The following is a 23,225-nucleotide window of genomic DNA, read 5'->3' as shown; positions in this document are numbered from 1 at the left end:
GCTTATGGGGGATGCTATCCACACACTTCATCCTTCTTGGCGGACCGTGAAATCCTAAACCGACAGAGGTTGAGGCATATCCGGCGTGGCGTCATAACTGATCCTCCCCGCGGGCAAGAAGAACAGCGCAACCAACGCCCCACCCCTGACTTCAGGGTAATGATGCGTCCCTGGGCCTGGACTCGTCCAACCTGCGCCTTGCCAGCCTTGCATACCTTTCAGCTCGGCCCCCTCGTCCAGCAGCACGACACAATTGATCTCCCCGTACGGATGCTGGTGGTATTGGCCGCGGTACTCCTCCACCGAGTTCATGTACACGGTGGTGATGGAGATGTAGTTGCTCTCTTCGCAGGGTGCGGCGATGCGTCCACGGCGGTACTTGGGCCCATCAAGCTCCGTCTGCGCGACCCATCCTTCCGCCAGCCCGGCTTTCATGTACCGACAGAAATCTTCGTAGTAGGCGTTGCCAGGGCCGTAGTCTCGGTTCAGCCGAGCCTCGAGCTCTTTGCCCGGTGTTCTGCGAGGGGAACATGTCAATGATGAATTGCAGTTAGAGAAAGGAAGGGGACACAGCGTCACAAATGCATCTGTTTGAAGGAATGGGAAGGGACAGATGCGTACAAGTTCTTGACCTCACGGAAGAATTCATAGCATCTGGACACGAATTCCTTGGCTGTGGGATATGCTTCTAGATCGAGGACTGGCGCGTTCGCCATAGTCTTGTCGAGCCTTGAAACCAAACAGATGGCACAATACAAAAGTCTCTTCCTTCGAGGAAGGCTTTTAATCTTCTTCAGGTAGCGTCCGGATATCAAGCTGAATGTCACCCGAACGACTGAGGCGGGGAGGGTAACTGTTTCATACAGTAGGAAGTAGCCAATATGTCTCTTCTGGCTTTGTCTCGCAGAGGGAAGTATCCCCTATAGAATAGCACCGAGTCCGCAGTGGCGTTTTATTTATGCTTACGTACGGCGTAGACACTGCGATGAATAGTGGAGAGTCGTCGAGATAGTCCCTTTGGCAGGACATTTCCGCTCTGGTGCCGTCCCATCCCCACGAGCCGAGACTCGTTGCCGACTTTGTACTCACATACACCAGCGCGGGAGTTGGGAGAGCTTTTGCCCGTGGGACGTGATACCGCATCGAGTTAGAGCCCAGTGAGAGTGAGAGACATCCAGGCACCCCGCGCCTACTGTGAAGCCGGGTTATTATGATGATACAGTCAAAGTCTTCAACCCTGAAAGACCATTGTGACATCGTACGGATGCGACGAGGTGACGAGCTTAAAATCTATCATTCAGTTGCTGGTCCAGGCCTGAGCAAAGTGAGTTGACGTTGACCGTGATCATGCTCGTACATTACTTATCAGAGTAGATATTCTGGCGGAAGGTATTCCCGCCCTCTTCTGGTTGCCGCAAGTAAAGCAATTGTCATCATGCGGATGCTGAGCTGCTTCAGCGCTCAGATGGTTTTCTAATAGTCACTCCAAAACATGCTGCGAAGTAATCTCACTTTGGTGACATATAGGATCTGCAGTCGTACATCGAACGTGATTCATGGAGACACCTCACAGCCGATTCTGTTCAGTTTCTTGAACGCTAGCACCTAGCCATCATGGAGACGTTTGATCTGGTCCTCGTTGGAGCCGGTGAGATGATTCTATGGTTTCTCACTGGACCCATCTAACGATGCGCGCAGGGTGGCACGGCCTGGCAATGGCGAAAACATACTCTGAAATCTGTCCCGAATCCAGCATGCTCATCTTGGACTCCTCCAATTCCATCGGCGGGACCTGGGCCCAAGAACGGTTATACCCCGGGCTCAAAACTAACAATATATTCGGTTCGTACGAGTTTGGCGATTTTCCAATGACGCCCGAGAAGTACGGGCTTGAACCGATGCAGCATATTCCTGGCAACGTGGTGCATGACTATCTGTACCAGATCGCCGCAAAATTCAATCTTTTATCGCGCATACGACTTCAGACGAAAGTCGACGCTGCGGAGTTGCAAGAAAGCGGAGAATGGCTCCTTCGTCTGTGCACGGCTGGAGCCCAAAATCGTCAGATCCCTAGCGTGATGGCCAAAAAGGTCGTAATTGCCACTGGACTGACCTCCGAACCATTCATCCCAAACTATGTGGGACGGGAAAGCTTCGCGGGCAATTTCCTCCATTCCCGCAACCTGAAAGATCACGAGCATGACATTAGGACGTCGAGGGAAGTGGTTGTGGTGGGCGCTAATAAAAGTGCCTGGGACGTCTGCTACTTTGCTGCAACTTCGGGTGCACACGTCAATATGGTTATCAGACCGGGTGGCGGGGGCCCAAGCTGGGTGTGGCCTGCCGTGTTCTCGCCCATCAAGCTCTCTATTCAGAGACTTGCGAACACCAGGTTCTTCACTCTCTTTGAACCCTGCATCTGGGCGGAAGGCTCTGGGTTCAACTGGGCTCGGAGACTCTTGCATGGGACTTGGCTTGGTCGGAAAATCGTGTCTTTATTCTGGAAAGCCCTTGCCTATCCTGTGCATAGCGCAAATCGCTACAGCAGCCATCGTGAATTGGAGAAACTGAAGCCGTGGAGCTCGATGTTTTGGATGGCCAACTCTCTGGGCATTCATAACTATGAAGAAAACTGGTTCGAATTGGTCAAGCAAGGAAAAATAAGTGTTCATGTCGCTGATATTACGTCTCTGTCAGGAAATAAGGTTGCTCTCTCGAACAGCGAAATTGTGAATGCCGACACTCTCGTTTGTTGCACCGGTTGGAAAGTGGTTCCTGCGATCAAATTCTTTCCGGAGAGGTTGGCTGCGCAGTTAGGATTCCCAGGCACCGTCCCGGCAGATAACGATACTCTTATTCAGAGGGCGGATGAAGAGATATTCAGAGCTGTACCAGAACTCCGCTCAGGCCCAGCAAAAGTTCTGCCACCGGGATCAACATCTATCGATTCATCGACTGTAAGGGCGACCAATACAAGCACGCCAATCCGTTTATACCGCTTCATGATTCCCTCCGCAAGGACTTTCCTCGAGCAACGCAATCTAGCATTCATTGGCGCTCACCTTGCCCTGAATGCCATCACGGTTGCACAAGCGCAAGCATTGTGGATCACTGCATTCTTTCAAAACGAAATTCCTCACTTGGACCCTTCGACAATCAATTATTCAGCCATTCAATACCAGACAGTCCTCCACAGCGAGTATTGTCGACTGAGACATCCGCCAGCCGGTGGCGGTGCTGGAGAGAGATGCCCCGATCTGCTCTTTGACGGGCTCTTGTACACTGATTTGTTATTGCGCGATGTTGGGATAGACAATTTCAGAAAGCGCGGTGTTTGGCAAGAATTGTTTCATCGGTATTCGCCCAAAGATTACGCGGGGATAACGAAGGAGCTGAGTGATCGAATTCGGAAGACCAGGGCATCCAGTTAAAAGGACCACCCCAATAGATCTACATGATTATGAGATAATTCACGAATGACTGCAAGGCTCACCGTCTACGTTGTCTGACCTCGTGAGGTTCCTGCTATCGTCAAAATGATTGTTTTGATGACAGATGAAGGAGCTATACGAAGGCGTGACCTCCGTCAGAGTAGCAAGGCTGTGGAGCCCCAGGGGCGGGATATGGCAAGATCCGAGCGCCAACATTTTCATTTATGATTGAGCAAGGTCAGGGTCAACCCAATTTCCTGTGCACGGCTTCGATGGTATTCACCCATTTTCTTTTTGACCATCTCAGCTACTAGCTCGTTCAGGACTCATCCTGATTCATTGATCCAGCCTCAATTTCTCTTGTGGAGGCGGCAAATCAGTGTGGGAACCCTGTAGGCATTTCCAATTCAGTCCCAGACCATATTTGCGGCAGGCGCAGTATCCCGCAGCCATTCCAAAGGGAATCGAGCGTGATTTCTAGATAGCCACCGTACTATCGCACATGAAATTGTGAGCCATTTGGCCCCCGATGAAGGGAACTGGAGATTGAGAGAAGCCACTCGGCGGGGATAATCCAAACCTCATCGGTCCTCTTGTTGATACTGGGTGAAAAAATTTGTGTAGTAATGTATCCGTGGGAGACATGCAGCTGTACAGAGAGAGATATTTGTCTACTGTGATTGCCATCATCTTCAACATGAGACTACCAAAGAGCATGATGCGCGATAACTCCATCAGCTCCTGCTTTCATCAAAGTCTCGGCTGCTCAAACGAAACGTCCGACCGGGTTTTAATTTCATCCTTGGTCAGAGAAGTTGGCTAGCCGTAGTTCATACCTAGACAAGGCTGGAGCTGTAAGTCCGAGGATGACTTCGGATGCTTGCTAATGACTCTGGAATCCGTCTACCAGGAAAAGCGATCTGGGGAACGCATATTCACTTAGAGCCAACCGGAAAAGCTGATTCGGAAGGACTTTTCCTGATAAATTTCAGGGCTATGGGCTGAGTGATAAGAGCAAGAAGAGAAGCACATCAGATCAGAGATCATGACTTGCGGGCAGACTCAAGGAAATCTTCCCTTATTAAAGGGTGCGGAGAGCATTGCTGACATACAATAGATGGAGAGATGGGAGGACCGTTTCTCATTGGAAGGCTGTTCGAGTCTGCCTGACTAGTGAGAGGTCGTCATGTCTGCAAAACTCTGGGGTGCGCCTCTATTCATGATTCGCATACGACAATCCTTTTGAAGACAAAATTTCCTCGTTCTGCCTCCTCGCAGGAAACGCCAATCGGACCCTGACGAATCCCACAGCTTCCACGATCGAACAGCTGGTCTTGGTAACCACTTCATCCAGCACAAAGATGATGAGTACATGCAACTAAGCGAACGGAGAGTCTCCATTATGTCAGCTGCGACCAATGTTTCTCATGAAGACGATTTTGAACCCTGATACATACTGTACAGCAACGTACGAGGTCAGAAATATCCTCCAAATCAAGCCAGTACTTTAGGTATCGGTCAAGTTCAGAGACACAGAGCGTCTCAGCCTTGAACTCACGGGGAGGATGGGATACTGGTAACCTTGTTGTACCTGTTTGTCGCTCTTGGTGTCATGGTACATATTACCTGCAGTGCACAAACATTCCAGCACAGCAATACCATTTGCAACAGAAAGAGCACCATAAACTACCCTTTTGGCGTCCGTGTTTGAAGTTGGTATGGTCAAAGAGCTCCTGGCACAGGCCGGACCCAACACGGAGAGAGCCTGTGGTCCTGCTTGGACATGATCAACCTCAGCCCTGGGTTGACGACGTCATCGTCCGCGTCATGTTCGTGTATCATGGGCTAGATCGATGATCCATATTGTTCCATACATATTTGGAGAGCATCCAACAATGAACTTGCTTAGGTCGAACCAGGAGTCGAGACTTTGGCTCCCTAGAACATGCTACTATATTCCAAGTCCTGTTAGGAAAGATGCGTTCCATAGACAGCTGTGGAAGAGGGAGATTCATATTGGCCTACCCTATCGAAACTTTAACACAGCTCCCACCCTTGCTGCTTCAAAAACTGGTGCTCAAGCTGCGAGAGGGCAACACATCTGACCTGCTCTTTGAGGTCATGATAGGAACATCCAGTGGGTAAGGTGGTAAAGCTTCGCGTAGAGTGCATGAGCACTTCGAGACAGGTTCACCGAAACGTCTGCAAAACAAAATCTTTTCCATGAGCGTCTCATCGCAGAATGAGCAGGTCGTAGAGATGGCCCCTCCCCCGGGGAGACGGTGAATGATCAAGGTCGATGTCGCAGCTTATGAAATACCTTCTGAGTCCGTTCATCTTCTGGAGAGGAAAGGACGTACCTGGTGAGCTGGTCAATGTGTAACGATTACTCATCTCAACATCTATAGCCATCGATGCGTGATGCAGTTGGGTACACAGTTTCGGACCAGTCCATTTGCCGAGGCTTCCATATTCTTCACATGATCGTTGTGGAATACCTTCTGTCCTTCAAGAATGTTTGGGAGCTGGGAGAAAAGCCATCCGAGGCCCTAAACCAGCCTTTTCTTCAGCTGACGGGTGCGTTATCATAGTCTCTCTCGTGAACGCTGCCAAATTCGCACGACAAGATTTGACTAGGAACCACCATTCATCCGTGCGCTAAAAATACTTACATCCCAGCTGAAATATTTCCTTCGACCCCAAGGCATTACAACAGCTTGACTTATTCGACATCCATTGCAACGTCGTGATATATCTTCTGCAAAGTGAACTTGCCTCCAGAACAAACCATGCCTCGTACCGTCTTCATCTCTGGCTGCTCCGATGGCGACCTTGGAGTAGATTCTTGGTCGCATCGGGGGCCGATGTTAATATTGATAGTGAGAGGGAAGAAAGCTCTTGTGAAAATTCTTGGCCATCGTCTGCGGCAACCCCGTGTATGCAGCGACCTCACGGGGTCATGCCGATGTCGTGCAAACCTTATTGGACGGGGGGAACAGACATGAATATCCGAGACATAGGGCACGTGGAAGCATTAGTGGTAGCTATTGCCGAAGATTCTCAAGATATCGTGGATATGCTCTTGTATGAAGTGAACGACTGGGACCGAAGAAAATATTGCTCTTTTGCAGTAGCTCGGAATTGTCAACCTGATACGGTGGAAATCCTCCCGCATCACGGAGCTGACTTTAATTCGACTTCTCCTGAAGGAGAAGATGCGCTTATAATTGCCGTGGCCGGCTTGGAAGAGTGGAGCGAGGAATGCGAACCTCAGACCAAAGCGTAGGTACGAGGATGATCAGAGGTCGAGATTCCCCCCCAACTCAAAATCGTAGAATGCCTCCCTGCCCTCTGGTCTTCTATTCCACCACTTACTCAAAGTTCAGCACGCGAGGCTACATTTCAATCCCGCCGAATTCCCATCGTCATTTCAGATAAAGTCTTCGATTCCCTATCGTAGGTATAGCGCACGCCTAAGCAGCGAGGGAAAGTGAACTTTAGATGGATGGTGACAGATTCCGAATAACTACCACGGGGAAAAACAGCACTAGATGTTGGTTCATTTCTTGCAAACTGGGTTCAAACCTGCATTGTGGAAAATTTTTCGGGCGGTTCCTTTTCGATATGAACAGCCGTATTCGGTTAGTTTCTGTCACGTGACCGACATTTACACGTGATTTGTACACGTGATCGCGCTTTTTGGGGACTTAGCTTCTCTGTTTTGGCCGTGTTATGCATTTCTCCCAAACGACGTTATCACAACAGAGGGGCGTGTTTGTCATCCATATTGGCTAGGGAATAATTTGACTCAGCTACGTTTCTTTCCTCTATCGGTCCAACCAATGAAGCATCGGCTATTGAACTCTTATCCATCCGCCCACAGGCGAAGAGCGTCGGAACGAAGTGCGCCGGCAATCTGTTTCCTTATAGTTCCAATCGTGGGGAAATCCTAGACCATTCTCAATCCATACACGTTCCTCTCTCACATTCTCTTGCGCCCTGAAGTCTTCTCTTCCGAAATACAACCTCGCTGACTAGAAAAGATACAGCGATTGGCTAAGGCGCATCCTTGGTGGAATTACAATTTCCCTATTCGAATAAGCCGACAACCTCCTTGTCCCTGGGCCATTTGGAATCCAGGGACTGATATCGAGCAAGCCAAAGATTACATCCTTAGAAGACACTCAAATCTGAAATCCTATTTGTCCAACATCTCAGACGTAGTCCGTCAAGATGACTGCGAAACCCAAGATTCTCCTCCTTGGAAACATCGATCAGTAAGTGTTACTGTCCTTGTCACCCATAAACCTAGCCTCATCTAATCAAATCGATATCCAGCGCCCACGAACGATGGAAATCCCTAAGCGAACTCGGCGAACTCACAACTCCCCAATCCACAAACCGAGCAGACTTCATCAAAGAATGTCGGGACGGCAAACTCGACGGCGTGGTCGCAGCATACCGGACCTTCCCATCCGTCAGCATAACTGGCTTCTTTGACTCAGATCTATGCAATGCCCTACCCAAGTCCTGGAAATACCTCGCCCACTGCGGCGCCGGCTACGATCAAATTGATCCCGAGGCATGCTCCGCACGTGATCCTCCTTTACTGGTCTCCAATGTCCCCACCGCCGTTGACGACGCCACAGCGGACACCGGCATCTTCCTCATGCTCGGGGCATTACGAAACTTCAACACCAGCATGTCTGCTCTTCGCAAAGGCGACTGGCGTGGCAATCCACCTCCAGCCCTCGGCCACGACCCTCAGGGCAAAATCCTCGGAATTCTCGGCATGGGCGGCATAGGCCGCAACATGAAAAAGAAGGCCGAGGCCTTCGGCATGACGACCATCTACCATAATCGCCGTCAACTCGACCCGAAACTCGCTGATGGCGCGGAATACGTCTCGTTCGAAGAACTCTTGAAACGCAGCGACGTGCTAAGTCTCAATCTACCACTTAGCCCGAAGACACGACATATCATTTCGACCGAGCAGTTTAAGCTCATGAAACCCAGTGCGATCATCGTAAACACGGCACGTGGGGCCGTCATGGACGAAGCAGCTCTGGTCGACGCACTGGATAGAGGTCTCATCGCCGGTGCCGGTCTGGATGTCTACGAGGAAGAACCAAAGATCCACCCTGGTCTGGTGGAGAATAATAAAGTGATCCTTCTACCGCACATGGGGACATGGACACGAGAGACACAGGTACGCCCCTTCGGTACTTCCGGAGCCTCTCATTTCAATTCGCCCTTATCGCTTGCTTACTTGTAGTCCTTTTCCCTCTTCAATCACACCAAAGACTCGAACGCATATTCATTACATTTGAAACGAACAAGTTAACTAACGCAATGCTCTTGTTTGCAGGAAAAAATGGAAGAATGGGCCATCGACAACATCCACTCCGCACTACAGAAAGGTCACCTTATGTCCCCAATCTTCGAACAGCAGGGTATGAGGTGAGGCAAGACAAAGAGTCTGAGAACAATTGAATTGTGCTCTTACTGTTACGGTTGATGACAACCTTCTTCCCCCTTTTAGTTATATTCTTCTGATTTCCATCTTCGCCCCCCCCCCCCTACGCAGACTCGATAGACACCACTTGAACAGAAAACCGTAAGACATATAGATACAACAGGTGCTTACACTTTGATTTACGAAAAGTTGGTTCCAAATTTCGAGAGTCAGGCCAGAGCAGAACGCACGAAACTTCTGAGACCATAGCTTGTTTCGTTTATCTCCTATACACCTACAGGCATCATCCTAGCCATGGTCAGAGCTCTCACACAAAAGCCGCTAAGCTTCTGGTACTTATCTTCTCTTTCAGGTCCAGAAGTTGGCATTGCCGTGCTTTCCATCCCATCCCATGCTATTCGATGGCGCAACGGATCCGATATCGACTCCGAAACCGATGCGTATCGTTCTTTCGTTCATTCATTGATAAGGTCCTATATTCCGAAATCCGCATCCATATCCACCTCCATATCCAAACCACCATTATTATTCGGATTGGCATTCTCCTTCCCAACATCAAAACCATCCGCACGATTTCGAAGATCATTAACCACATCCCTTAGCACAGGCTTCTTGTCCAGAAAACTCTGCAGGCCGCCAGCCAAGGCATTGCCTCTGATGATTCGGTCAGGTTTTCTGAATGGTCCTTTCTTATTCGGACTGCCGGCCTTAAGAGTATTCGCGGTCCTGCCCTGAAGAGAGTATTTTCTCTTCGAACCCGATTTCGACGGCGTTGAGAATGTCCACCCTGGTCGCAGAGAACTTTCTGGGCTCACGATATCCTGACCATCCCGCTGTGACCGATGTGGGCCTGGCGTAGTGCAACTCCTCTGCGTGGCGCCGGCAACTTGACTGACGTTCTCGAACGAATGCGCCTCAGCAATACCACCAGGAAGGTCGAGCACCCAGCCTTTCTGATCCATAATCCTCACCAAGCCCTGGAGAATGGGCACGCCGCTGCCCTTCAAAGTACTCTTACTGCCGAGGATCAACAACTTGCTCCGTGCCCTCGTGAGAGCGACATTGACCCGTCGCCAGTCCTTCAATAGGTCTCCGACGTGGTTATTCTCATTACTCCTGACGCAGGAGAGAATCACCACCTCCTTGTCTCGCCCTTGGTACTTATCGGCCGTGTGCATTTCGACGTCCGATGCCGCGACAGATCCTGCTGTCCCCTTGACGTCGGATTTGAGCAAGGCGAGCTGAGAACGGTAGAATGTGATAACGCCGATGGAACGGGTCGGGACGCCTGAGTGGATGAGGGTCGTGACGAGCTGCGCAGTGAGGTTTGATTCAATAGCGTTGGTGATGCGTGCACCAGTGGCTGTTTCGCGCCCTGAACCGCTAGGAGTCATGGTGTCCGTGTTGAGGAGGAGGCAGCGAGAGGAAGGTGAAAGTGCGCGTTGAAGCCAGCATGAGTCATCAGAAACACAGATCGTAGATGGATGACTGCTCGACTTTGGTAGAGAAGATGATGTGAAATGATGCGCGGAAAGGCCAGCTTCAAGATCTGGGATTTGAAGCATTCGTTTGGCGACAGTTTCGTTACCACACTTGATGCGACCAGAGTAGACGAGCTCTTTCACGAGAAGCATGATGTCTTCCGCCATTCGGTATTGGTGTTCAAGATTCACCACGGAATCCGGTTGTGTGTCAGATAAGAGTTTGAACAGGCTGACATCTAGTCCACCCTCGAGTGCTTCCTTGTTTTGAACCAACGGCGGTAGTTGATAGTGGTCACCTACGAGAATAAAAGTCTTCGCCATTCGAATCGGACCAAGGCATATAGGCAGTGTGATCTGCGAAGCCTCGTCGACGATACAGTAGTCGAATGTTCGAGCATTAAAAATGCCATGATTGACTCCAAGGCAGGTAGTTGCGACCACTTTACTCCCATGCCACGACTGATGTAGTTCTTCGACTGTACGTTTGGGAATTCCTGAGATGTCTGCGAACGACTGGATTTCGGGATGGACTTTGTTGATGGCACCAATCCGCAAGGTTGGAATGTTGTCATCTTTGATCTTGAGCAGAATATTGTCCACCGCGGTATGTGTATATGACGCCAACAAAACAGACTTGCCTTGCGACACGAGAGCGCGAATGATGTGAGCGATGGTGGTGGTTTTGCCAGTGCCAGGCATTCCAAGAACGAGAGCATAATCCCTGGCACTCATCACTTTCTCAATGGCTCTCCGCTGGTCGATGTTCAAATGTTGCTGAGAAGCTGGACCAGAGAGGGTATAGGCCGTCGACGTGACCTTGAATTCGGGTGATTTGTTCTCAACAATCAACTGTCGAAGTTCTCGTGCTTGCCAGAGGTTTTTTTCCATCATCCGAATGATATTATTTCGCGCTGTTGCCATCCCATTGGCAAATTCATCTTTGTCAATTCGATAGAGAATGGGTGATTCATTTTCAGGACTCTCAGATGAGCCATCATCCACAATACCCGAGAAAATTTGGTTGTTGGCAGAATGAAATCCTTCCAACTTTCTCCGTGCATGTGGTAATCTCCGATCGACCGCCACGACAATTCTGGTAGGTCGAACATTGGTAACGAAGCCAGCGGCGAAATTGAAATGTCCTTTCTCATCTGAAATCACAATTGGCTCCCCGATCGTGATTTGAGACTCGGCGAAAGAGAAGCCTGGGCGGGGTTTGTGCTTGACAAAAGTGTATTCGAATCTGTTGATTTTGATGCTCTCGGGATTTTCAAAAGCAGATCCAGGTTGAATGACCACTTCTGAGAAGCAACGACCGACAGCTTCACGCTCCGAACTCAACATGGTCCACAATTCACGACGGAATTTCATGGTATCACGTTCTTCCTGAGTGAGTAGATCATCCCATTTTTTGAAGAAAACTTGGTGAATTGGTTTGAGGTGGTCAACCAACTCGTCGAATTTCTCACCCAAACCACTTGTTTCTGCGGTCCCATTTTCGGACAATTTGTGGTATGTGAAGCATGCAGCTTTCGAATAGCAGCTTTTGCAAAGATGTTCCTTTTGAACCATGGGTGGCAATGCCAATTTGTCGTGGACGTAGCAAGCCAACTCGTTTCGCGCAATAATCATATGTCGGAGCTCGGTGCGGATCCCCTCGACGCGGTAAGTTTTGGAGGTTTCCAGGTAATAGAGAACGCCGCATGTCACATTGATGTCGTATCTGTCAGACAGGAGAAGGGTGTATAGAGCAGTTTGCACACGATGCTGCTCCATATTATCCTTCTTACCTGTTTTCAACTCAAAAGGCACAAGCAAAGTTTTGCTTGCGGGTTCATTCGGTAGTTTCATTTGGGCTTGAACTGTCGCGTCAATATTGCCTTTGAGGCCATACATTGGTGACCAGACATGCTCTTCGAGTTCCAGAAGTTTGTTGATGGTTGTGGGAACGAGAAGACCATTACGATCGCGGATGACAGCATCTGAAGACAGGGTATCACCCATGAAGATAGATGCCCACGCCTTCAATTCGGGTGCTTTGCCCAAGAGATATTCAGCTGCATCTTCTGGTCTGACTCCGATCTCATAAAGGGATTCGGTATAAGCTGGAAGGGTCTTGTCCATGATCTCTCTGAAGGATTCGATGCCCCATTGGTTGATTCGTAAAGCTTGGCCAAAAACTTCGTGCAAGATATGACCGTACACTTGAGGCTGTGTAGCTGCACTGGTGGCTTTCACCCTATCTTGAAGGACAGCACGGCGCACGCAAGTGAAGGAATCTCCGACCACGGTTGAGGAGATAAGGTGATCAGGGTGAAGAATGATCATGTTCTCGGCATCATTCACAATGCATTGACCAGCATGGTCGAATTTGCCAATGATATGCACATATGATCCCTTGGTGCATCTGGTATCATACCAAGAATCTCGTAGTAGTATGATGTAGAGCATGCCGCTTCGCTCATCTTTGACAGAAAGCATCTGTAGTTGGTCAGATAGCTCGTATCGGATATGGAAAGGAGATCATACTTTCTCGGGTCGTTTACGTCCTGGTTTGTACTCGTACTGACATTCAAGGACATCGAGAATAAGGTATCGTTTGATGGCTCTGTTGTCAATTGTGGTCTACCGAATCTATCAGCTCGAGCCTCATAAAACGAAACATCTATCCCGAACATACGTCATTTGTCGACCTTTTCTCCGCCTGTACTTCTGCGGAAATGGTATTGGCAATGACTTCCCACAACTCGTCATCGTCTTCGAAAGCATCCTCAAACTCATCGAGTGTTTCCAAACGCTTAGAATGAATAGTGGTTTGGGAAGTCACGTTCATAACAGCAGGTGGGTTTTGTCCTGAAACTTTGGGTTGCAAGTCATATTGTGCAGCAAGGTCAATCATTTCGTTCATCAATTCTTCATCGTCGTCATCATCAAATTCATCATCGAAGTCTTGTGGTGCTGGCTTGTCCGTGACAACACTCTGAGTCTGCTTTCTGGACTGGTTGCCTTGACCACGGGAAGGAGCACTGCTGGGGGCCGGAGAACCAGATCTTGCGGGCTGTAAAGTTTCCTGGTGGTTCACCGGAGCAGCCGCCAGCTGATTTTGCGCCGACATTTGCGCCAGGGCTTGCTCGAGACTTTCAAATGCCTCAATGTCAAGACCATCGTCACTGAACTCCGAAGAGACATCATGTTGGGTCCCAACCTTCTGCGGCACGGTCTGTTGTTGATCCGGGAGGACCATTGCCTTCGAACCATTCTTTTCATTTCCGCCTCTTTGAAGCCGTGTCGGCGAAATCAATGCCTGAGAGTGTCGATCCGGAAGCGGCGAGGAGCTTGACGGACTTTCATCAGCACCAACCTTTTTGGACAGACTTTCTTGGATCTTCTCCAGAAGAAGACCCACGCGGGTATTGTTGGACAAGTCTCGACGAAGGATATCTTTCCGTGAGGCAGCAAACACCTCTTTCGTGCGGCTGTGCACCCGATTCATCTCTATTCTTCGACGCTTGGCTCTTGACGTCGGCCATTCAACCCCACAACTGTGAGTTCTCCGATGCGCGCTGTCCTTGCTTGTCGTACTGGGCGTTTGAGGAGATGAAGGAAGGAGATGAAGGTAGGCAGGCAAAGTGGGCTCAATTTGATCTGTTTTCAGTACATTGGCAGCGGTGTAGCGATTCCACAGGTCTTGAGTAGGGTCATTGTTTGGTGTGCGTAGAGACTTGTTCAAAGTATCCAAGTTCAAGGCACCCGTGTACGCTGAAAATTGATCAGACTTCCCCAGTTGTGACGATGCCGGTGAAGAACTGTGAGCACGTTTCCTGCTTCTTTGTGTCCCGGTAGCCGCTATAGAGGCGCCTGAGCTAGCTGGATTGGTTTGCCAGAGAACATGGTCTTTGGGAGTGGTGAATGGCGGTGCGCAGTTGAAAGCGTCTTCGGTGTTTGCAATAAGATCTTCGAAGGGTATTCGAACGGCAGGTGTGTGAGGGATATTGCGTTCGGAAAAGGCATTCTGTCCCACATGTGCGTTCTCATCTTCGTCGTTTGCTTGTTCTGTCTGCCGAACTTGATTCTCTTTGTCTGTTCCTCCCACAAGCAGTTTTTCGTCGAATTCAGACGACTTGAACCTCTTTCTCGATTGAGAGGAGATGCAGAGCGGGGCGGATGGCATCGTGTTAAGGTGATGGAGGAATGGCGTACATTTCCCGGATGGCGATGGGTATGCAATTGGGATCTTGAAGACTGGAGAGAAACACAGGTCTAGCAAACACCAGTGTTTACGGCGATGGAATCGACCAATGGTCTGCTAGTCGAGGAGCGCGTTGAAGGAAAAGACGCGTCGAAATGTGGCACGTGATTTTCATACCCAAATAATATGATGTCATTTATAGGCTCCTGAAAAAGCACAGCCCTCAGTTCAAGTTCAGGGGAGACGACAAGATGCGGGCTCCGCCTTCTTCAGCTTCATGACTCGACAAAGTCTTCAAAATTGAGTTTGGATCTTCTTCCGAAGAAGGCGGTTGGCCTCCGTTCGGAAATGACGCGGCTCGACCCGCTTGCCTCACTTTTGTGTCTTGGATAGCCTCAGTTCGAATTCAACCACGAGAATATCGACTTGGATCTTTCAGCCTTGTCCGCTAAACGCAAAACAATGCAAAGCTTAAACATTTCCCTCGAGATCTTGTTCTACGATCAGAAACATTGCAACTTTCGCATTGTCCATTCAGCACTTTGAATCTCCGCATTCGAGACGAATTCCTTTTGGTTTCACACAATGGCCTCGTCAGCGCCACATTCGCCTGCTCCCTATCGTGATGCAGATGCCGATTCCAACGCCTCGCCTTCTCGTCCATCGCCATCAAAACTGCTCCGTATTCATCAATTAAGCGCCGAACGAGCATCCTCCTTACCACCCCGTCGCCTTTCCTCTCCATCGAAGAACATCTCACAAGTCCGACCACGACTGAACCAGTACTACACGCTCGACCACGCCGTCTCACTGTTCAAATCCTCCAAGAACATCATCGTTCTCACGGGGGCCGGGATATCGACATCTCTGGGCGTTCCCGATTTCCGATCCACCAGCGGCATCTACAATCTCCTCGTGGACTCGACCTATGACGACCCACAGGAACTTTTCCACATTGACAACTTCAAATCAGATCCTAATGAGTTCTTCAAACAAGCCGCAAAGGTCTTTCCCAGAATGCAAGGTCTCGTGCCGGCTGACGGAGACGGACGAGCTGATTCCATCACCACCAAGTCAGCTGACACCAATCTCGTTCCGAGGTACAGCTTGACGCACGCTTTCATCTCTGTACTCCAATCCAAAGGCAAACTATTGACCAACTACACACAAAACATTGACGGCCTAGAAGCCGCTGCCGGCGTGTCGTCCTCCAAATTGATCCAATGTCATGGCACCTTGTCGACCGCGACGTGCATGAGCTGCGGTAGAAAGACCACCGCCCGAAAATACATGCCCGTCGTACGAGCAGGAGGTATCCCCTTTTGTAAATGCTCGCTGGTCAAGGATCCCAAGATGGAGAAGGAGACGAAAGAGGGCGGACACAGCCGCAGCGGCAAAAAGAAACGCAAACGATGGGAATTCGAAGATACTGACTCATCGGAGGCTGAAAGCAACAAAATCGACTTCCCCAAGGGCCTTCTCAAACCAGACATGACGTTTTTTGGCGAGCACATCTCCTATTCCTACGCGCCACGACTCGAAGTGGACAAATCCAAAGTCGACCTGCTCGTAATTATTGGCACATCCCTTCAAGTTGAGCCTGTCAATGATATGTTACTGGCAATCCCGCCCACCGTGCCACAGATCTGGATTAGTAAAGACCGCTGTCAACGACAGCATGTCAAAGTTGACATCGAGTTGCTGGGCGAATGCGACTTGATCCTGGAAGAAATCGCCCGCCGAGCAGGCTGGGATGGCGCACTAAAGGAACGGCTATGGACCGGCGAGAAGACCCCTCATACGAAGGAACTAGCCGAGAAGACACAAACTATGCAAGCTAGACAAACTGTACCGAAGAAAGAGGAAGAAAGATTTCCCGTGAAACACGAAGAAGACATCTTCCAAACTCGGCCCAGGAGCAGAGACTCACCGATCAAGCATCCAAGTGAGATCATCATCCAACTCAACGACCAGGACCTTGTCCAGGCCGCGGCTGTAGAAGCAGAAGTTAAGATCGAGACGAAAGAAAATATATCGGGTCCACTCAATGGGCACGACACATTATTGGTACCCACACAAAATACCGTCCCCAAAGCTACCAACGCAGGAGCTGACGCCAGCAAATCGACTCATACCGATTCATCACCTTCTAACATCATCGTCGAGCTCGAGGAAGGCACTCGATCACGCTGGTACATCCGACGCGCGAAATGAACGGAAATGAACCAAACCTCCCTCCTCCTCACTTCGCCAACGCCCGTTTCGTTACTGGCTGACTTCTTCGCACGACCAAGAAGTTCCCCCCAGTGGGGGGTGAATGGGTGATAGCATCCATCTGTTCTATCACCTCACAACACGGTAATCAAGACTCATTCTGAGTCGGATATCATGTCGAGACTATCACCCGTCGTCTACTCTTCTGTGTTTGGATACGAATCCACCGAGCGACAACGAAGTGGCACTTGCTTGAGGATATCACTACCAGCACCAGCACGAGCATCACATTATGGTGAGGCGGGGGTATATTTGTTTTGTGTCCTTTGGATTTATCAGTCTGCCGGTCTGAACCTTCTACTCTATTATTGGCACTCCAAACTCAAACCCGAGTGCATCGGCTTCGGCCGCTTGTACTCTCGAAATCTCGCACACCGAGACACCAGCGCACAAATCAAAGCGATCAAATCTTGTCGAGTATCATTCGTTACATGCCTGGTTATTGACGGGAACGGGAATGAGCACGGCCATGATGATGACGAAATAAAAGCTTTCTTGTCTGTCTCGGACAATGTTTGTTCTGCACATCAAAGGTGGAAGGAAGTAAGGAGTATAGGTCTATGATTGATGGATTGGATGACTTGGACTACTGTTCACACCATTCACAGAGTGTTCGTAGGGCACCCGGCTATTACTATGTATGGTAGCAGGCTGGGAAAAAGATATGCAATTGTTATACGAATTGGTACCTGTTCCTGACGACGGAATACCAATGTTGAAGGTTCCAGTTTCCTTTCCTATGTGGGCACTATCCCAACCCTTCTCTGCTGGGCTGGTTACGCACGTTGGATCAATTGAATACATGTACATGCAGCGGCCTAATGAAGGCCTTGCTGGTACTACGCAATAAAAGTGTCCATTCCAACCCAAACCGTCCTTTCTATCTTCCATTCTTACAAATTTCAAAACGCCGATCGAAATCCTTTGAATCGTGGATGTTTCCCCGATTCTGAGGGTAAACAAAGACTTGTTCGCTTTTCCCTTTCCCATGCACATGTCTATGAATCCCGGCCGGCCCTGGCGGGTGTGAGAAATTTCGAAGAACCAAACCCCCGACTCTTCTAGCACGCGCCCATTCTTCGTCATGGGAACGTCCTTCTCAATCCCTCTCCATCTAGTCTCTTGATCGCTCTAACCAATTGGTTGGGCTCCCATCTTTTTAAACCAATCCATGACGCCGGTATAGACGACGAGCAAGACGCCACCTCCCGGTCCCAACCGAAGCACCTTGGGTAAGAAACCTTTATACAAGGCGCCAAACCCTTCCTCCTTCAAAATGGTTCCCAATCCAGGCCAAGCCCAATTATACTTTGGAGACTGACCTGCGATCTTGGGTGAATTCTGAATTCTAGACTTGACAACATCCATGGGTGTGTTCAAAATAGTGCCAACTGTTCCGCCAATAGTACCCGAAATGAAATCCGTCAGCATAGCCTTGCCTTTGTCTGACTTGTCCACCTTGGGCATCAGTGCCTTGACTTGGAAAATACATCCAAAGTAACCGGCATTCCATAGAATGTGTCTCCATAATGTCGACTCCAGACCGTTGTACAACGCGAGAGGTCCTTCTGACTTTACCGTCTTGATCACACAGTCGACGATGCCCTTGTATTTGCCTGCCGAAGCACGATCTTGTAATCTGATCTTGACCAATTCAAACGGAACTACGACGAAGGCTTCAGTTGCACCGGCAGTCGCTCCAGTCAGGATGGCGAGAGGTTGGGTGGCTTTCTCCACACCAAAAAGATTGCGGTAGAATAACCCCCAGGAATCATTGGCAGCGAATTTGGTAGCTCGTTTGGGCGCCTCCATCATGATTGGAGCTCCGATACCACGGTATAAGCGAGAAGGACCTTCATTCTTGACGATCTTTCGGAAACAATCGATCATCCCAGTGTAGTGATCTTGGCCAGGGACGGCGACATTGCCTTGAAGTTGCCTGCAGGGGGAGGAGCTATGTTAGCCAGGCTGCTCTGTTCACAAGATATAAAGGTGGGTCTATACTGACACTCTCGTCTTGATGACGTCCAAAGGATACCTGCGGAAGGATGAATTGTGAGCCCAAACTGCGTGGGAATGTGACTTCCGGGGTTGTCGTGCGACTCACATTATGAGAATCTAGTATCTATTAGCAAACCCCAACCAGTACGAATATGTTCATATCTCTGAAGGCGTTAACATACCTCAGACACACCAGCAATAGCCCCCGCACCAATTTGGTAGCCGAAGCCCAATGGTTTCTCTGACATCTTGAATTGTCGTGTGCGTGCTTTATCCGATCCGAAAGGAGGCGAGTTGCGATTTGTCGATAGCCGAGAGAGCGGCAGAGGGGGAGGAAGAAAGGAGGAGACGAAGATTAAGGGAGGTTGGTCACAGGGCAGATCAGACGGTGACAGATGCACCCGCGGTTATGGAATAGATAGCTGATGCTGAAGAAAAATATACACGCTGGTGGAACGAGATGCGGACTGTCGACCGCAGCTGCAGACGGATGTGGCCGATCTCGCTGGACAAAAGCTTCACCGAGGGGGGAGAGTTCGAGACGGAGAAAGAGCTGATTGGGGGCAGAGAAGTGACCTGCAGGCTGCTGGCCCATTGGGTTATGCTCTTCTCCGCTTTACTTCTTCCAGCCACCTAGTCATTGCTTCCAACCTCCACGTTCATCCTCGAGACTACAGCTTGTGCTATCCCCCTGCGCTGACAAGTGTAGCGAAAAGTAGACTTGGTCCTAGCCAAAAGAGAACGCAATAGCCGAGGAGAGCTTTTGAGCAATAATTTCTCACAATATGAGGCAGCGTCGTCAAAAATATTGAAGTGTCAAGCGAAAGCGCTCATGGAGGAAGAGATGTCGGCTGAAGAAAAAAATGCAATCTTGTCCTACTGAGCCCAGGGAGAACTTGCCAACGTGAACGGGGTAAAGCAAGTGGCAGGGGGAAAACCTCTTTGGGAATATGGACGTTTCATATCAATTTGATATTTCTCCAAAAGCAATGATTAGTATCGAAGAAGCCTTCCATCCACTCCCAGACCATGCTATCGACTTGGAAAATTCGTCTACCTACAATACATTCCTTTGCTTGGCAGTTCCCCGGGACTACTCACCGACAAGGAAAAAGAGATTCCAAAATGAAGGGGTATCAAAACTCAACCGCATCATCCATCCTCAAAGGTCACTCCTAAACTCATAAGGAATGAATCACTTGGAAAACACAATTGACCATCAATTCGGAAAAAGTCCCACCCCCATGTACGGGGAACTTTCTTTCTCGGCCTAGAATCTCCGTACATTCAAAAACTGTGGGTTGCCTGCATTGCCTCGTCCTGTCTCGGTTGTGTGGGGGTGAATCTTTCCCATAATCTCATTCTCAATGCTGGCTGTCTGCAAAATCATCACATCGTCAGTTCATCTCCATAAATTCGTCTTCTTCCTTGAAACTGATTCCTCCATGCCCAGCACTATGCCAGTACTGAGTTTGTCCCGGTCCATTGCTACCACTGTTGGTTCCACTTCCACCGCTGTGGAAACCTGGGCTGAGCTCAAAGTTGCTCTGGGGACTGAGACTAGGATTTGTCTGGACCCGGTCTCCGGCAAGGTTGGTATGCCTAGGTACCCGAAGGCCGCTACCATCGGTCCTCGAGTAGGTAAAGGTACTGGCGTCGTTCTTCTCTACCGCGTCCATCACTTCGGACCGCATGCGTTTCTCATCGTCTGTGACTTGGAGGGGCCAGGAGCCTCCGAGAGACGTGATATATGAGGCCAATTCATCTTCTTGCTGGTACTTTTGATGAAGTGCCCACATCAGGTCACGAGTCCAGCTGACGGCTCCGTTGAGGATATCGCCCTTGTTGGGCCCTTTCTCTTTTTCCTCAATTGGCAATCCGATGGTGATGTTGCCCGCAGTGCTGGCGGCACGGCGACCGGCGGCGCCGGCGAGCAACGATGTGGCCGTGTTATTAGCATTGGGGGGACTCATGCTGGTAGCACCCACCGACGGTGACAGTGGTCCGTTATTCTGAAGTTGTTTCTTGACCTTGTCATCTTCTAGACGATGTTGGGGCACTAAATGTGACAAGTCTTGGATCCTCTCATTGATATTGTCTCGCCGTCTTCGTTCTACGGCATTGTGAGAGGCTCGTCTGCGACGTTTCTTTGCTTCGACTGTTTCGGCATTGCTCAACCCATTCTCCACCTTGGCCGGTAGAGAGGCATGCTGTCCGGAACCAATGGTTTCTGAGATGCCAGCATGGTGAAGACCAGCGACGGGTGACGACAAAGGAGAATCCAGGTATGAGTGGAGGCTTCCAGGAGTGCTGTCGTACTGTCCAGACAGCGTCTTCGTATGTCGGTTCTGGAGGTTTGGTGTCCTGATTGGCCGACCATTGGCAAGATTTCCCGATTCTGGGGTACCGATATGAAGCTGTGCCATAGCCGCCGTACGTGGTGTTAGGGGAGACCTCTGATCGGATGACTTCCGATTCGCCGATTGGATGCTCGGGCGCTTCCCAAATTGGGAACCTTGTAAAGGCGACATATGCTGCGGCAGGGAACCCATCCGGAACTGGTTGTAATCGAAGTTGCCCAAGAAGGGACTTTGAATGGGAGGCCCGTCCGGTGTGCTGGAATAGACGTTGGACATTTGGTTTTGTTGGTTCGTCGGAACACCGCCTGAGCTTCGGTTAACATTGCTTGGTTGAGTCATGGTGGAAAAGTCATCAATCATGCCTTGACCGTTGTTTCCAAAGTCGAGGCTCTCTAGCAGTTCGCTGTCATCATAGCCCGAGTTGCCCATACTGAAGCTGGATGACATGTTGCCTCCAGCAAAATTGTATTGCATACCACCAAAGTTGGGGTTCTGCATGGACAGCTCCGAGGGGTCGATGCTAGCACCATCTTGCGGGTTGTTGAATTGGTTTCCATACGGCTGTGAGTTGCTAAAGTTTGAGGCAGGCATGAACCGGTTAGGGTTATTGCCGAAATCGTCGGGCTCGCTCTTAATGTAGGGCATTCCGCCTGCAGAGTTGGTCATGGTCGAGAAGAGGAAAGGAAGGCAAAGACGATGGGGTCTGTTTTCGAGGCAGGAAATATAAGCTCGCGTGCTTGCCTGGATGTCCCGCAACAACCAAGGAAGTCAGGCGGCCTTAGCCATTGAAAAGTTTCTTATCAGGTTAAGCGTTGGTGAGGGAAAGCTGATGAACGGATATCAAAGGAAAATCCCGCTCCGCGTTGTGGGAAAGGACAGGGATGAGTGTGAACCACCGCTTCGAGTTCAAATCGAGATTATGTGTGTCGAATAGTCGAATATATAACAAGGCTGACTGCAGTATGCGCTGTCAGCAATGGTTCGCCCACGCCCGGCCTTATTCCGTCCTGTAGTCGCAACTGAAATAGATGATAGTATATGTGACGTAAATCCAGAAGAGGGAGGACTGACGGATTGAATGCTGGGAAGCGAATCGCGAAGATATCCTGCAGCCCAAATAGGTATCTGAGAGGTGATCTGACACAAGTCGCTGATGACCGCCTCTTTGATCTTGCCAGTCTTAGACGCAAATGGTGGCCCGGGATATGAGCGGAGAGGAGAATGCGATCCGCGCTAGGGATGTGCGATATCGAGAGACTGGTTAAGGATATGGAGATACGTCGCGTGCAGTGGAATGGCAGCTTGGGTCTGGAAGGCAAGGGTGAGTAAACGATTGGGACACGGCGGCGTTGAAGTACGGAGCAAGCGGTGTTGATTCTGATCCAAGATGTTGTCGTCGTAGTCGATCGGAGGACTTAAGGTGAAGGGACAGAGTGTTCGGAATGGTGAGGATTTGAGGCGATCGAGAGCGGTGGATGGGAAGCTGTGGCAGTGAGTTGAGGCCAACGGCCGATGTTGCCGTCGAGGAAGAGGTACGCAGACGCCGCCTTGACGGTGGGCAAAGTGGGCGGCGGGCGCAGCTCAAAGGACTCTCCCTCTCTCCAAAGCCGCCACCGGCCAATCGCCTGTTACTTTGACTGGAGACTCGACTCTTCGAGTCGGCCTTGGCACTCAAATAGAGAGGGGCTAAACCACTAACAAAGCTAGGGCGCGCCTTGGACTCAAAAATGCCACACAAATAATAATGCTCTGTGTGAGAACTGATAAGGTAGGTTGATCTGCCAGTGCCAGTGCGGGAAGAAGATCTCCGCAAGCAATCTCCAGTGGGCCACAAGAAAAAAAAAAAAAAAAAAGGGAAAAAAAAGAAAAAATCCAAGATGCTAAGGTGTGCGCGGTGAGAGATAGCGAGGGGCTGTGACCAATGTCAGAGAATGCCTCCGGCGAAATTAGTAACGAGCAACCTGTTAGGAAACGGATGATTGTCCTTGTTACGTCTTCCGGACCAAGTCT

General features: G+C 49.9%; 7 protein-coding genes across 7 annotated transcripts; 3 read left to right on the top strand and 4 right to left on the bottom strand.

The window, feature by feature from the left end:
• Window positions 1-54: 54 nt before the first annotated feature.
• Z518_05857 (uncharacterized protein) lies at window positions 55-716 on the bottom strand (the record flags this gene model as incomplete). The annotated part of the gene is made up of 2 exons (XM_013416667.1): window positions 55-517; window positions 622-716. 2 exons carry the CDS (start codon window positions 714-716, stop codon window positions 55-57), a joined length of 558 nt encoding a protein of 185 aa, XP_013272121.1.
• An 898-nt stretch (window positions 717-1,614) lies between these two features.
• Window positions 1,615-3,431, top strand: Z518_05856 (uncharacterized protein; the record flags this gene model as incomplete). The annotated part of the gene is made up of 2 exons (XM_013416666.1): window positions 1,615-1,648; window positions 1,699-3,431. The coding sequence occupies 2 exons, from the start codon at window positions 1,615-1,617 to the stop codon at window positions 3,429-3,431; spliced, it is 1,767 nt and encodes a 588-aa protein (XP_013272120.1).
• Window positions 3,432-7,664: 4,233 nt separating this feature from the next.
• Window positions 7,665-8,895, top strand: Z518_05855 (uncharacterized protein; the record flags this gene model as incomplete). Its single annotated transcript, XM_013416665.1, has 3 exons — window positions 7,665-7,708; window positions 7,770-8,640; window positions 8,800-8,895. 3 exons carry the CDS (start codon window positions 7,665-7,667, stop codon window positions 8,893-8,895), a joined length of 1,011 nt encoding a protein of 336 aa, XP_013272119.1.
• A 485-nt stretch (window positions 8,896-9,380) lies between these two features.
• Z518_05854 (uncharacterized protein) lies at window positions 9,381-14,562 on the bottom strand (the record flags this gene model as incomplete). Its single annotated transcript, XM_013416664.1, has 3 exons — window positions 9,381-12,872; window positions 12,921-13,016; window positions 13,072-14,562. The coding sequence occupies 3 exons, from the start codon at window positions 14,560-14,562 to the stop codon at window positions 9,381-9,383; spliced, it is 5,079 nt and encodes a 1,692-aa protein (XP_013272118.1).
• Window positions 14,563-15,165: 603 nt separating this feature from the next.
• On the top strand, window positions 15,166-16,794 carry Z518_05853 (uncharacterized protein; the record flags this gene model as incomplete). Its single annotated transcript, XM_013416663.1, has 1 exon — window positions 15,166-16,794. One exon carries the CDS (start codon window positions 15,166-15,168, stop codon window positions 16,792-16,794), a length of 1,629 nt encoding a protein of 542 aa, XP_013272117.1.
• A 1,191-nt stretch (window positions 16,795-17,985) lies between these two features.
• On the bottom strand, window positions 17,986-19,103 carry Z518_05852 (uncharacterized protein; the record flags this gene model as incomplete). Its single annotated transcript, XM_013416662.1, has 4 exons — window positions 17,986-18,793; window positions 18,863-18,892; window positions 18,962-18,972; window positions 19,038-19,103. 4 exons carry the CDS (start codon window positions 19,101-19,103, stop codon window positions 17,986-17,988), a joined length of 915 nt encoding a protein of 304 aa, XP_013272116.1.
• Window positions 19,104-20,252: 1,149 nt separating this feature from the next.
• Window positions 20,253-21,881, bottom strand: Z518_05851 (uncharacterized protein; the record flags this gene model as incomplete). The annotated part of the gene is made up of 1 exon (XM_013416661.1): window positions 20,253-21,881. One exon carries the CDS (start codon window positions 21,879-21,881, stop codon window positions 20,253-20,255), a length of 1,629 nt encoding a protein of 542 aa, XP_013272115.1.
• Window positions 21,882-23,225: the final 1,344 nt, after the last annotated feature.

The sequence above is a fragment of the Rhinocladiella mackenziei genome (genome assembly GCF_000835555.1).
Source record: "Rhinocladiella mackenziei CBS 650.93 unplaced genomic scaffold supercont1.4, whole genome shotgun sequence".
Taxonomy (NCBI): domain Eukaryota; kingdom Fungi; phylum Ascomycota; class Eurotiomycetes; order Chaetothyriales; family Herpotrichiellaceae; genus Rhinocladiella; species Rhinocladiella mackenziei.
The sequence above is the reverse complement of the archived record's forward strand: the minus strand, read 5'-3'. Positions and strand labels throughout refer to the sequence as shown.